Source organism: Microcaecilia unicolor, chromosome 13 (assembly GCF_901765095.1).
Source record: "Microcaecilia unicolor chromosome 13, aMicUni1.1, whole genome shotgun sequence".
NCBI classification, from domain to species: Eukaryota; Metazoa; Chordata; class Amphibia; order Gymnophiona; family Siphonopidae; genus Microcaecilia; species Microcaecilia unicolor.
The window spans coordinates 88,780,701-88,795,931 of NC_044043.1; the positions used below are offsets into that span (position 1 = coordinate 88,780,701).

General features: G+C 42.6%; 1 protein-coding gene across 3 annotated transcripts in view; it reads left to right on the plus strand.

Moving 5' to 3' along the window:
* Positions 1–15,231, plus strand: part of VPS13D (vacuolar protein sorting 13 homolog D) — a 386,590-nt gene that overhangs the window by 99,076 nt on the left and 272,283 nt on the right. For all 3 annotated transcript variants that reach the window (XM_030185614.1, XM_030185615.1, XM_030185616.1), the window contains exons 27-31: positions 904–1,132; positions 1,412–1,622; positions 4,816–4,987; positions 7,761–7,876; positions 11,039–11,251. In XM_030185614.1, coding sequence (XP_030041474.1) covers positions 904–1,132; positions 1,412–1,622; positions 4,816–4,987; positions 7,761–7,876; positions 11,039–11,251 — 941 coding nt within the window. The remainder of the gene's footprint in view (positions 1–903; positions 1,133–1,411; positions 1,623–4,815; positions 4,988–7,760; positions 7,877–11,038; positions 11,252–15,231) is intronic.

Below are 15,231 nucleotides of genomic sequence, written 5' to 3' on the forward strand. Positions count from 1 at the left end.
AAATCCCCATGTAAAGGATGCAATAACATTTACATCTGCTCTTGAGTAGGCGCAATCTGCCGGATTTCTATATATCGCGCCTTCATTTCTGCATTGCAAATTGAAGCATATTCTGTAACAATGTGTGTAACTTAATTGGTTAACTAGCTAATCGGCATGTTAAGCAATTAGCACTAATTGGCATTAATAAGATTTGTGCACACAACTCGCTAAGTGTATTCTGCAACGTGGTGTGTGTGAATTCTAAGTTGCATAGTTGAAAAGGAGGCATGGTCATGGGTGAGGCGTGGGTGTTTCTAAAACCTATATGTCTTGTTATAGAATACACCCGTTCTGCACCTAATTTAGGCGTTGGGATTTACGCCAAGTAAAACATGGCGTAAATGGCCGCGACTATATTTGGGCGAGTGGAAAGGCGCTCGTAATTCTATATACTACACAAATTTAAGCCTATTCTATAAGATTTCGGCGTACTTTAGAGAATACGCCTAGGTGTATTTTTTTCTGCGTGGAATTATCAGGCACCATATATAGAATCCAGCCCCATATCCATGCCTGGAGTGTAGATATTATTTCTGTTGGATTTGCACTATTGTTTTATGAAGTCACATAGGTACCTTCTAGTCTTTATAAAATAGTGCCAAAATAGGCACCTTCCTGCTCACTTTACCTAGGCACCCTGTTATAAAATTACCCCCACAGTCACTTATATGATCACCGGTTATCAATAAACATAAAACACTTATGCTCTCAGAGCTACTACAAGCTACATTAATGCTTTTTGACATTGGGCTCATAATTTTTAGAAAGTGCATTGTAGGATGTACTTCAGTATAAATGAACATCAAGGTGAAGTTTTGTTTTGCTTTGCTTTTTAATCCTTGTCTCAAATTGATTTGAAAGGGGTCTGGAAAGTCATTCTCATCACCAGGAACACCCAAACGCAGCACAAAAAATGAATCAAGCACTGATCAGTCTAAGCCAGAAACAATATCATCAGAAGGGTTGTTCATGAGGCCAACATCGGAAATAAATATTACCCGGCTAAAAAACGAGCCAATACTCAGTCTGTTTGCAAAGCCACGTGGAAAACTGACAAGCCCAGCGGTCTCCAGTACTCCTGAGAGTCCAGGTGAGAGGAAAGTTAACAAGAGTTTATAAATGAAACATCTTAGAACAGTGGAAAGGCCAACTATTTGATGGTGTCTGTTTTTAGAGATTTTGTTGATCTCAAAGTCATTCCAGGGTGAAACGTTTTTCAGAAAATATTGCAGTTTCTGTTTTAAAATGACAAAATGCAGATAGATGTTTGCATTAATAGTGTTCGCATATTGGTTGTATTTTTGTTGATGACCTATTCTTGCTACCTTTAACAGCATTCTTTAATGGTGCACACCTTGTGTTTTTGTAGAGGCTCACATCTGTCTCTTAGACTGCATTGTAGTTGATCTTCAGGATATGGACATCTTTGCTGCAGAAAGATACTCTAGCGAAAGCCCTGAGGCTGCTGAAAAGGTCGGCACCGATCTGATATTCCCCTCCTTCTTTGTTAGACAGAGGGGTGGAAGCTTATTAACCGAGAGCTGCCGACTGAAATTGCAAGTGGAGAGAAACTTGGACAGGTAAGAGTTTCCATTTGTTCGTGTGTGCATACATATGTTTATAAATAATGGAAATAAAACAAATATTTAAAAAGAGAGAAAAATACCTTTTGTATTGGACCAACAGTATATTTGACATGACCCGAAAAAGGTGATTCTGCCTTCAGAAGCAGGTATGAGCAAAAGTTGACATTATCAAAATATAGCTCCCGTGCTGGCAATAATTTCTTCGATTTCCTCTGCTTTGGTGTTTCCTACTTGATGTCTAAGCATAGGGGGAAACTGAGAGGAGTCCCTCCACCTCCTCAGGTTCCTAGCGGCATGCGGCAGAGTGCTGTTAAAGCCTTTGCGGTCACCTCTTCTACACTGGGTGCTTCTGCTTCTGTGGTGGGGAACAGCCCCAGTCCAGAGAGTGAGATTTTGCTGAGCCTGGGAGGACCTGTTACTCCCCCAGTAAATACCTAGAATTGCTGATTAGCCTAGCTTACCACGTGGAGGACGCGGGGGGAAACAGCGTCATGAGGAGAGCTGAGACGCTGGATTCCAGTGGATGTTTGTCATCTGTGGCAACTGTGAGATCTTTCTTGTCACTTTCGGGGGAGAAGGTGGCTGAGATTCCAGAGGCAAGAGTTCCACCTGCAGCTTCGGTGGTTTTACCTCCCTTGAAACCTCTGGTGAAGCCTGTGACAGTGACCTTGGATACAGTTTGCAAGGTCATTGTGAGTTTATACCAGGTTTACTCCTCCTTTATTTCTGTTTCTACAGTTTCTTCAACTAAATTGCTTGACTTGGAGTCTAAGGTTAAATCCTGCACTGTAAAGACTGTTTTGATGGGCAAAACTGTTAGAGTTAAAATCTTCTCAAGCTTCGTTAATACACGATAAGTCTATGATAATAAGGAAAGTGGAGAACCTGGAGAAATATGCAAAGGGGTCTTAATCTAAGTTTTTTGAATTTTTCTTAGACTAGGCTAACTCCAGTGAGGGATTTATTTCATCGTTTCCTACATAGAGTATTGAAATTTCTGGAAGCAGTCTTGCTACCTTTAAGAGGATTTTCTATGTGACTCCTACTGAAAAAAGAATATCTGAGGTTTTTGTAGATTTAAACATCTCCAATTTATTGGAATCTTCAGAGTCTGGGAAAAAATCGTGACTACCAGAGCTACATTATTGGTATCTTTGTTTTCCATCAGGACAGGGACTCAGTCTTGAGATTGTATTTTAAGACTCCTGGCATCTCATTTATAGGTGAGAAAGTGCAGGTTTCTAAGTGGATGCAATCTAGATGAAAGAAGTTTTTGAAATTACGTTCTGAGATTAGGAGTTTCTTTCCAACTAAGATTTCCTTGTAAATGTTGTATTGTTTATCAGAATGTTTGGTACATTTTCTATGAGCCCTCTCAGCTGAAATATTTTCTTGAAGGAAAGGGTAGTCTTTATTTGACTCCCAATTTTGTTTTCCAAGGGTGGTTGCATGAAAACAAGTCTAGTTAATATGGTGAGAGGGGAGTTTCTTACTTTATTGTTTGTACCTTTTCCTTAAATTATCCATCTTTCTATGGATTTACCGTTTTTGGATCCAACTGTTTTCATGTGGACTATATTTCACTTTCATTTTCATTTGTGATTTGTATTTTACAAATTGTTCTGTTTTTTTAATCTGAATTTCGTGTCAAAGGTAGTTGTGGAAATAGTGCAAAACTCCTACCTTTCTCTCAAGTCTTTCATTAGGTTGCGCTTCTTTTTTACATATATATTTTGATATGGCCATGTTTTGCTCATACCTGACTTGCATTCAAACGCTTGTAAAAAAAATTTATATATTTTTAGTCCAATAAAGACAGCCCCTTGTCATGGAACGCCTAGCCACCCGCCTGGGGCTACTCCACTACCACTTTAGAGGGTCTGTCCCCAGCACAGCTCAGGTCACGCCTGCACCTTCTGCTTGTGCTCTACGCTAGCACTCTCCTCCCACCGACTGAGTCCCAACTGCCTCTGAGCGAGTTTCCCACTCTCAAATTATCCCCAATGATTTCTAGGTTACTGGGGCCACATTCCAGTGATTCCACAGTTTCTAAAAAGCACTCAAACCACCAGGATTCTTAGTCAGTCCAGACAAGCAGAGGCAATAAAATATGAATCAATTATAACACTATCTAAACATTTGTTTATTATCTAAATAGTACCTGGGGAGATCATAACATATAGCTGCTCACAGGCTATCAAATATAACTCTTCACAGGACCTCAGCAAAAAGATCTTTCTTTTCTCCCTGGAAAAAAAGCCAGTACATCCTAGCTGAATTTTGAGCTCCTGGGCCAATCAGAGCCCATAACAGCAAATTTTAAAAATAGCTGGCTACATCACTGCAGGTTACCTCCTTTTTGTGTGGTAACTAAAGAAGGAACAGTCATTTCTCTGTAACAGCTTTAAACATAAACATGCACCACCTGCTGGCCAAACTAGAGAAATATATTTCAAGAAGTAATCAATACAGTTTACAGGCTTAAAACCCACAGTTTTGTCGCACCCCTTATTTTCCTCTCATTCCTCCACAAACATTAGTGATTTCATTGCAGTGTGTTTTTGATTCATGTTATGCTTGGTTTAATAAAAATGTGCACAGAACTCATTGCTGGAATTAAAACCTAGATGTGAATGATTTGGGTTTAAACAAGCAAGATAGCCAGGGCTAAATTGTTACAATTGTCCTTTGAAACAGCAAGGAATGAATATTTTTTATTTTAGAATTTGTATAGCACTCTCCAGGAAATAGCATACAGATACAAATCTTTTCTAAAAGAGTTTACAATCTAAATAGGTAAGAGGCAGCCAGAGATGATGACTTGTCCAGGGTCTCAAAAACTGCCAGTGAGAGCAGCGGTATTTGAATCCCAGTCTTCAGGTTTGCTGCCCATTGCTGTATTCATTAGACTACATCCTTTCCTTGGAAAACTGAACCACCAATCTGTTTATTATACGGAAATAGAGAAAACTCCAGTCAACTGAGTTCTATTAATTTGTGGCCTCTGAAGTATATTTTTTCCCCCGTAAGGATAGTTTAATTTTGTAGAAGAAGGTTTACATTTCAAATGAAGGTGTCGTGAACATATGCAAGGTTAATAAAGAACTGAGGGTAAAGAAAACAAACAAAAAACAAGAATATAAAATTTGAAGTCAGACATATAAAATGGTATCTTTTCCTTTCTTAGGGAGATAAGTCATTCTGTCCCTGACATGTCAGTCCATGGCAATCTGTCTTCTGTCCACTGCTCTCTGGATCCAAGTAAATATAAACTGATCCGTGATTTATTGAACAACAACCTGGGAGAACCTATTGAAGATTTCATGCGACCTTATGACTTGCAGGATCCAAGAATTCATGTGAGAATTTTATTTTCCCACAGGTCAAATGTTAAATTGAAATAATACCTCAGCTTTTGTTATAATTCTTGTTTTCTCAAAGGTGTCATTAGAGGCTTTTTTAGTATATTGCTGCTCTAGCTCACTACTTTTGTCCTGCTTTGTGATCATTGTGAATTGTCTTATTGCAGGGTTGTCAACTGGTCATTTTGCAGCCGGCCTGGCTAGTTTTCCTATATATTTTTTTTAATTTAATGTATTTATTTGAAACAATTTATAGACCTATCTACTAGGTAGTTAACAAAGAACATACATAATATAGTACACATAAATTGAAATATATATAAAATAAGGTAAACATGAGGGAACTATCAACGTACAAACAACATTCTGGATAAGAACCACTGACAAACGGCTTATGTGTCATCATACAAACTCAGTAGAGAATTCACAGAGTGCTCAGGTATTGAGGACAGTGATAAGCCATTCTCTAAGCCCTCTTAAACAAGCGATGCTTCAGTTGTTTACAAAAGGAGGCCGGATAACTCAAGCATCTTGAAAAATTAAAGATCGTTATTGCTCCAATTCAAACTGCGGACAAGATGGCACTGATAGCAAACCTTAAGAAATCTAGAAGGTCTTAGCAATGATGCCCCCAGGATAGGCCTAGGGCCAGGCCAGCTGCCATAGAGGTTAAAAACCCAGCAGTAGAAAAGCCAGTGATTGGGCAGGAATAGTTCCTGCAGTGATTTACACTTCAGTAGCACATCAGTCCTCCCATAAGATAAGATAACCTCTCGCTGCCTTTTATAGTTTGCATTTAGGCCCAGGTTTTCAAAACTCTGGCGCTGTTCCTAACAGCGGTGGAAAAATACCTACAGATCAGTGCAGCAAAGGAACTCCTAATGCTTAACGCTAATGAGATGCAAATTTAGATGCACTCATAGTGTTGAGCGTTAGGGATTTCTTTGGGAGGATTGTGCCTGGCATGTGCTCAAGAGCTGTTTGTTTGGGGTGCTTGTCAGCTTAGGGTGGGTTGGGTGACTCTGTGGCTACCCATTGAGGAAGGAGGGGTGGGTATTCCCAGTATGAAATGATACTATCGGGCTGCTAAAGCTTCTAGGGAGCACTATGTGGAGGTTTCAATAGTAAGATAGGTCTCGTTGGAAAAGGCCCATATATACCCTTGTTCCCTGTTTGAGATTGGGAGGGAGGGGGTGGGACAGGTAAGGAAAGGAGGAACCCAGTAGTTCAATCACAGGTATTTATTGCTCATTTTGGTAGCAGTATGGGAGGGGTTGAAGCACCAGTGTAAGGAGAGAGGGTCTAACTACTATAGAGTCTTCCCAAGGACTATTAGCCTTGGTCCTCTTGATACTTTGCTTCATTGCGATCTGAATTGGGTGAGGCAGGGCTCTACTACTATACAGATTTATTCTTCCAGGGAATCTGTTTAGCACATGGGCAATTACAGGAGCTCTTGGGCAGGAAGATTCCATTCTATCAATATTTCCAAGGTTGGGATTTCTTGGTTTGTTCGGATGCGAGAGCCAACCACATTAGAAGTGGCATTTTAAGTCGGACTCCTGCCGCATGCTTCTCTCTTGTCTGTATAAAGATCTGATACAGTTGGTGTCGGAAAGGAGGGCGGGGCGGAGAAGGGTTGGGAAGAGTAGTTGTGTACTCCACTGGGTGCAGACGATTGGGAGAGAACTTATATTTATGCTCATAAATGTTCACGTATCACCCAATACAATCAACTGCATTTTCAGTTACTACATAGGCTTAGTGGGACTCTGGCGCAGAGAGGGAACGCTGATAGTAAGGTTTCCAATCTCAGTTGAAGACAATGTGGGCATATAGGGTCTTTTGAGCACTTGTGGTGGGATTGCCCAGTGGTATATACATTCTGGAAAGTTGTTTGGGAGAAAACCAGGCAATGGAGAGATGACAACTGGGTTGATGACAGAGTGGTCTGTCTGCTGGGAGTTGGGAAACACTGTTCATCTGAAGGAGAAGAGTCGTATGGCATCTCACACCTGCTGATCCTTGCTGGACCTGGAGAGAGAGTGAGGGCCCTGGTTGGCATGTGGGAAGGGGTTACGCACACACAGCTATAGAAAGATGTTTTGATTTGAAGCTCCTTTTCCACTGAGAGGTTAAGAAGTGACCCTTTTGTCACACAGTATGTAAACCCAAGTAGTGTCTGTAGTAATTTCACAGACCATTTCTTGGTACTTATCTAAGTTCGCAGTTTGAAACCTTTATTTTTCTTTGTAAGGATTAGGGACAGGGGGAAGTGGGAGGGGGTGGGGGTAAGTTTTGAATCAGTTAATAGAGTACATACTGTGGGTATCTTGGGAGAATTTGGGAATACAGGGCACTGTGTGTCTCTGTAGGATTATTTGACCCTCTGGTACCTGGGTACTGGTGATATGTTATTGTTTGGTTCAGCTATGCTAGTATCAAAAAATTAAAGTGTATATATATATATAGATATAAACATATAGATAGATATATAGGTATAGATATATATCAATATATATATTGATATATCTTTACTATTTTTTTATTTTACCTCTAACTGTTTTCTAGTGGTTCCAGTTCCCTCATTAGTATTCTGTGCTTTCTAAAATTGACTTGCTCTGCATTGATTCTGAATATCTGGTTAAGGGTATTTATTAAGTGGTGGGTATTAACAGAACAGAGATATGAAATTTGGCTTGATTGATATATATATATATTTTTTTTTTTTGTTTTGTTAACTGTTTGATTTTTCAATTTGCTATTGCAGACTGTGCTGAGTGGAGAAGTGTACACCTCCATGTCTTTTCTCATTGACATGATGAACGTGAGTTTGGAACTCACGGATGCTAAAGGAAAGGATGCTGTCTGCAATTCACTAGCCAGGTGCGGCTTTGGCTATTTCAGTTTTCTTCAGGGCCGAATTTAAAATTATAGTGTACATAGGCAGCACTAAGGGAAGGAAGGTTTGATCCACTTTGAGCTAGCCTTGATTTGCCTGTGAAAGTACAGAAGTACATAAGTAATGCCATACTGGGAAAAGACCAAAGGTCCATCGAGCCCAGCATCCTGTCCCCGACAGCGGCCAATCCAGGCCAAGGGCACCTGGCAAGCTTCCCAAACGTACAAACATTCTATACAATCAAGCCATTGTGACATCACTAATGAGATTGGCTCTTATTGGTGGAATGAGCCACTATGACATCACAATAGGTTAAATCACTGCTCTATGTAATAAAAGTGAGCCAAGTAGAGGACATAAGTACATAAGTAATGCCACATTGGGAAAAGACCAAAGGTCCATCGAGCCCAGCATCCTGTCCCCGACAGCGGCCAATCCAGGCCAAGGGCACCTGGCGAGCTTCCCAAACGTACAAACATTCTATACAATCAAGCCATTGTGACATCACTAATGAGGTTGGCTCTTATTGGTGGAATGAGCCACTATGACATCACAATAGGTTAAATCACTGCTCTATGTAATAAAAGTGAGCCAAGTAGAGGACATAAGTACATAAGTAATGCCACATTGGGAAAAGACCAAAGGTCCATCGAGCCCAGCATCCTGTCCCCGACAGCGGCCAATCCAGGTCAAGGGCACCTGGCAAGCTACCCAAATGTACTAACATTTTATACAAGTTATTCCTGAAATTGTGGATTTTTCCCATTTAGTAGCGTTCTATGGACTTGTCCTTTAGGAAACCATAGTAACTATGGTGTAGTACTGGGTAACTTAGTAGTAGTAGGGAATTTACGGGAACAGCTACAGTTATGTAATGGCATATGCTTCCAAAAATGTTGTATGAGAATTGGCTATCAGAGGAGAACAGAAAAAGATGTGCATAAATGAATGAAGTCTGTGGTTAAAGAATATCCTACTACTACTACTTAGCATTTCTATAGCGCTGCTAGGGTTACGCAGCGCTGTACAATTTTAAACAAGGGGAAGGACAGTCCCTGCTCAAGAGAGCTTACAATCTAAAGGTAATAAACTATGTAGTCAGTGTAGGTATCAGGAATGGGGAAGGTGGTTAGGCGCCAAAAGCAAGGGAGAAGAGATGGGCTTTGAGTAAGGACTTGAAAATGGGCAGGGAGGGCGCATGGCGTATGGGCTCAGGAAGTCTGTTCCAGGCATAAGGTGATGCGAGGCAGAAGGGGCGGAGTCTGGAGTTAGCGGTGGTGGAGAAGGGTACAGATAGGAGTGATTTGTCCTGAGAGCGGAGGTTACGGGTGGGGACATATCCCCAGCTGAACTGTTGTGCATCTCAATAAAAAAAATGTATGAAAACAACAAAAGGGTGTCCTGTTAAAGCATCTTTCAAAAAAATGGGATTCTCATTACAGTCTACCTCTAATCTAAATGTCTAACAATAGAAGCCCTAGTCACGTGTTATATTCTTTCTTTATTTCTTTGTTTACCAGTTCATAATCCCCCCCCCCCCCCCCCCCAATTTTTTTAATTAGGTATCAGGAAGTGATATGAATTATTTAACATTTTTTTTTTATTTAAATTTTTGAAATACTTATTTCCACAACAACAAAAGAAATAAGGGCCCCTTTTACTAAGGCGCGTTATTGTTTTTAACACGCCTACAATTAGCACATGCGCTAACTGTGTAGGTGCCTGTACGGATATTGTAGGCACATACACGGTTAATGTGCGTTAAAAACGCTAATGCGTCTATAACGCAGCTTAGTAAACAGGGCCCTAAGAGAGAAAACAAATGATCCTCATCTCCCATAACAAGAGAGTAAAGGCATGAAAAAAACAAATACACAAAAGACAATCAAATAAACACAGCCCACGTTACCTGGGGGGGGCAAAGGACATTAAAAAAAAGAAGAAATATATATTTAGGCAATCATAAGAACGAATCTTAACAAACTGGAAAATCCATTAGGACTCTGAAGCTCAAATCATTTATGGCTGTGTTTCTGCAAACATTTCTCAACATGTGACGTATCATGGAAAATAATACTGAGTTCCCTGATATGTAATATAACGTTTACAGGGAAATCGACAAAAAAAGTACCATCTAAGGCCAGTACTTGACACATCTGGAAAAATCTGTATGGTTTTCTCGCAGAAAAGAACAGTCCTTTTTTTTTTTTTTTTTTTTTAATCGGCTCTCAAAACAGATCATTTGTCCCCTTCATGCAAAAATCTCACCAGGAGAGGAAATGGTATAAATTCTTATGTGTTTATAGTATTCATGTTGACATGTGTCTTGGTTATGTTTTCACTGAGAAGGAAAACCTGTGTTTTCAAATGTAAAATACCCTCACGTAGGGCCCTGTTTACTAAGCTGCGTTGTAGCAGGGGCGTAGCTAGGTAGGGCCACGGGAGCATGGGCCCCCACATATTTAGCCCTGGCCCCCTCTACTTTTGACCCCCCCCCCCCCCCCCCCGGCCAGGTACCTTTGCTGGCGGGGGTCCCCAACCCCCGCCAGCTGAAGTCTTCTTCAGTGCCGGTCTCTGGCGCGTTCGCTAATCTGTTTCTGTGAGTTGTCACCGAAACAGATTAGCGAACGCGCCGGAGACCGGCACTGAAGAAGATTTACCCCCGCCAGCAAAGGTACCTGGTGACGGGGGAGGGTCGGCAGCCGGAGGGGGGTGGGGGGTCGAAAGTGGTGGTGGGGGGGGGGGGGTTGGTGGCGGGCTAAACTGTGCCCCCCCCACCTCGGACTCTAGACCCCCCTCCCGCCGAGGTCTGGCTAAGCCCCTGCACTGTAGGCACATAGACTTTTTAGCACATGCTAAAAATCAGCACGTGCTAACAATGGAGACACCCATAGGAATATAATGGGTGTCTCCATCATTAGCGCACGCTAAAAACTCTGCATGCCTACAGCACTGCTTAAGTAAACAGGGCCCATAGTCTTCTCTGTTGGTAGCAGAGATCCATATAACTGCCCAAGCAGTTAATTTTTGTGGTAAGATCTTTCTCGGGGATTAGTTACTTAAAGTCCATAATCCAGGTGGATCTTTAAAAATATTAATTGTCAGTTCTAAGAAGTTATTGTTTCCTTTGTCATTAACCTTCTTAGGTTTGACTTTAAGAAGTCAAAGCTGCTTTTTGAGAGCTTTTCTAACCAAACAAAATCTGTAAATCTGGTTTCACATTCCTTGATGGCATTTGACACCCGCTTTGCCGGCCAGAAGTGGACTACGATCCAGAAACCCAATGTCTTTAACTGTATCCTGCAGCCTTCAAAAAGTTCCAGCAATCAAGGTTCTCTGCAGATTGAGTTGCATTTCAGGTAAGAAATCTGTGGAATCTTAGATTAAATATCTCACTTAATCCTCCTTTTTCAGATGGGGTTGGATTTTCTGGTGTGAGGTCCACAGAGAGTCCAGCGATGTCACTCAGGAAGGATTTACATTCTAATTAAGTGAAATAGATAATGCTTTATCCATTCATGGATTTGGATACAGACTGCTCTCTGCTGTGTTTAAAGCAGCATTTGTACATGATCTGTGATATTGACTGACCTTTCTTTGCTTAAGAGAAAAGTGGCTCCCTTTCTTGTATTTTTGTGGTTAATGCATAGTAGGAATTTTTCCTTTGTGACTCTCTGGCATGCGAACAAGCACAGAGAGACTGAATTCTATGAGGCCACATGGCACTTTATGGTGTAACCAAAGGCATCAATCCTTATCGTTACTAAGAAACACAGCATTAGGTGCTGCGTTAAATGGAAAATAACTTTAGCAGTAGACTAGATGTAACTGTGGAGTTTAAGCTTTCTTCTCTGCTGTTTCTCTGTTTGGATTTTTAAACACAAGGCACTAATGCATGAAAATGCAGAAATGCATTCCCCAATATTTTGAAATCCTATAAGCAAATAGCAATCTAATTATAATTTAGAACTATATAGTGCTCCAGTCCATTCAGGTAAGGTATTTATAAAACATGTCTCAACTTTTTTGTATGAAAGCTTCTACCCTGTTTCCCCGAAAGTAAAACATCCCCCGAAAATAAGACCTAGTAGAGGTTTTCCTTAATTGGTAGATTTAAGGCCTCCCCCGAAAGTAAGACCTAGCAAATTTTTGTTTGAAAGCAGGGCCGCCAAGAGCCGGACAAGGCCGCCCCCGGGCCGCCCCCCCCCCCCCACCCGAGGTCGCTGGGCCCCCCTTCCACCCACCCTCCGTCGCTCCCGGAACTAACCTTAAACGCCTCCTTTCACCTTCGCAGCAAGCAGCAGCAGAGCAGACCTCTCCTTCCTTCCATGCCCCGCCCTCGCAGACGTTACGTCAGGCGAGGGCGAGACACGGAAGGAAGGAGTTGCCTGCCCTGCTGCTGCGAAGGTGAAAGGAGGCGTTTATGGTTACTTCTAGGAGCGACAGAGGGCGGGCAGGCCAACCCCGATGTTTCCCTGAAAAATAAGACAGTCCCTGAAAATAAGACCTAGCGCATTTTGGGGGGCAAAAATTAATATAAGACAGTGTCTTATTTTCGGGGAAACACGGTATAAGAAAGAAGAACTAAATATGTAATCTTTATGTAGACCACAAGACTTAAGGGAAAACCCAACATACATGACTTTTGTCCCACCTGCCTGCCTAGATGATTATTTATTTATTTATTATTTTATTTATTAGGATTTATTTACTGCCTTTTTGAAGGAATTCACTCAAGGCAGTGTACAGTAAGAATAGATCAAACATGAGCAATAGGCAATTACAGCAGTAAAAATATTCGAACAACAATGCAAAGTATGGCATGGTATACTACTTGCAATGACAACACAATATGTACTAGAACATTAAAATTGGTAGTGAGGGGTAAGGCAAAGTTGTAACATATAGATGAGTAAGAAAGTAGGAAGAATTAGAAAGTAAGGTGACTGATTTGAAGAAAGTTGCACATGAGGTCAGAGAAATGGTTAAATGTTATCTCAGCTAGAGTAGGAGTGGATAAACATGTCCCGCTGCAGTATGTGCAGCCCGAATCAATCCTTGTGTGTGTGAGTGAGACTAACAAGTTAGTTACTTCTTCCGTTAAAGGCTTGGTTGAAGAGCCAGTGGCGGCCCTACCATTAAGCCAACTAAGACAGGGACCTCAGGTGGACACTGTCCCCTTCCCTCCTCAACCCTCTTCCCACGTTTACCTTATTTTTTTTTTTTTTTCCAAAAGGTGGCAGTGGCAGAGATTCCCATAGGCTGCCCTGCCGCCGACACTGGCCTCTTGTCCCTGCTGCAGCCCGCCTCTTGACATAACTTCCTGTTTCCTCAGAGATGGGATGCAGCAGAGTGAAGAGGCTGGTGCCAGCAGCACCATGGCAGGGCAGCCTATGGGAATCGCTGCCGCCTTTGGGAAAAAAATAAGGTAAATATGGGGAAGGGGGAGATGCCAGACCTGGCAGGGGTGCCGGCGGCTGGGGACTATCTCTTCTCTGCCACGGGCGGCAGATTGCCTTGGTCCGTCCCTGGATTTCCCTAACAGAGACACATGAGGCAGTATTCTCCTTAGGAAAAATTGGAGGTGCTGTTCACTGAGCACAGAATTGTGTGCCAGTGAACCTTCACAGTCCCTGTGAGCAGCCTTCCTACCAGCTTCCACTAGTTTCCTATGTGAAAAGGCCTAGGCCTCTTGCAGGCCTGTGAACATATGGATCCTAAGGAGCTTAGCCGAGATTGGGTGGCAGAGCCGGTGACGGGAGGTGGGGATAGTGCTGGGCAGACTTATACGGTCTGTGCCAGAGCCGGTGGTGGGATGCGGGGCTGGTGGTTGGGAGGTGGGGATAGTGCTGGGCAGACTTACACGGTCTGTGCCCTGAAAAGGACAGGTACAAAGGTAAGGTATACACAAAAAGTATACATATGAGTTTATCTTGTAGGGCAGACTGGATGGACCATGCAGGTCTTTTTCTGCCGTCATTTACTATGTTACTTTGCTAACCTTGAAGAATGCCACAGAGGCCTGGTAATACGGAATTCCAGAAGACAAAGAAAAGTATTACCACAAATAAGCAAGGTCCTTGAAAGATGTAATTCTTAATTAAAAACAGGGCATAGCCAGTCTTTGGCGGGAGGGGGGTCCAGAGCCCGAGGTGAGGGGGCACATTTTAGCCCCCCCCCCCGTCACCTACTTTGATCCCCCTGCCATTGCCGAACCCCCCCGCCACCAACTTTGACCCCCCCCCGCCATTGCCGAAACCCCCCCCCTTGCCGCCAACCCGCCATCGCCTACCTTTGCTGGCGGGGGACCCCAACCCCCGCCAGCTGAGGTCCTCTTCTTCCCAATCCCACGCAAGGCTTCGTTCTAGTTTGACGTCCTGCACGTACAATGAGGGGGGGGGGGGGGTCGAGCGGGTCAGTGGTAGGGGAGTCCAGGGGCAAATCTACGGGGGTCCAGGCCCCCGTGGCCCCATACTGGCTTCACCACTGTATCAAACTGTTCTCATAGTATCTCTCACACAGCGTCACAGCGTGAGTCAGTTTTATTCTGTTACTGAAATCACCTTGTGTTTGACACTGGGATTTGCTGTATCTTGTACCCTGACGCCACATTGGGTTTTTAATAAAGAATTATATCTTTTCAGGACCCTGTTTATCTTTGGTAATACTGTTCTTTGTTGTCTCTATTCTACCCTTGCCAGTTTTTCCTTTGGATAGCAGCGCTCCACACACCACGGCTTTTGCACAATAGACTGTTGAATAGAGGCACATTGGAGGGGGAAGGAGGGCTGGACTGGTTGCAGTCATAAGCAAGTTTATAGTTTATTAAAATTTACTATACCGCTCAACTGACAGAGCAGAGCGGTGTAGAGGCTAAAATATAAAGTAGGAAAAGAACGATTAAAAACGTGACTGTAAGTTCACTCACACAGAGCGCAGAAAGGAAAAATAGGGAGGGGTTAAGGGGAAGTTCTAATGGTCCAGCGCTAGGCGATCTGAGAGTTCAGCAAAGGGTGTTATAGGCTTGGTTGAATAACCAGGTCTTAAGGTCTGTCTTGAAGCTCTTGAACAATATATTATTATGAAGTGCAAGAGAAAGACTATTCCAAGTGAAGGGTGCCAGAAAATACATGGCAGACTGCCTAATGGATTCAAATTGTCCTGCTTTAGGGTTTGGTAAAACTAAGCAGTGGTCATTAAGGGAACGAAGAGTTCTTCTAGGACAGTAGGGTGTAGTAAGGTTAGATAAATAGTCTGGGGTCCCGGACCTAAAAGCCTTAAAGGTAAGAACTGCAACTTTGAACACAATCCTCTGTTTAACCGCTAACCAGTGGTGATT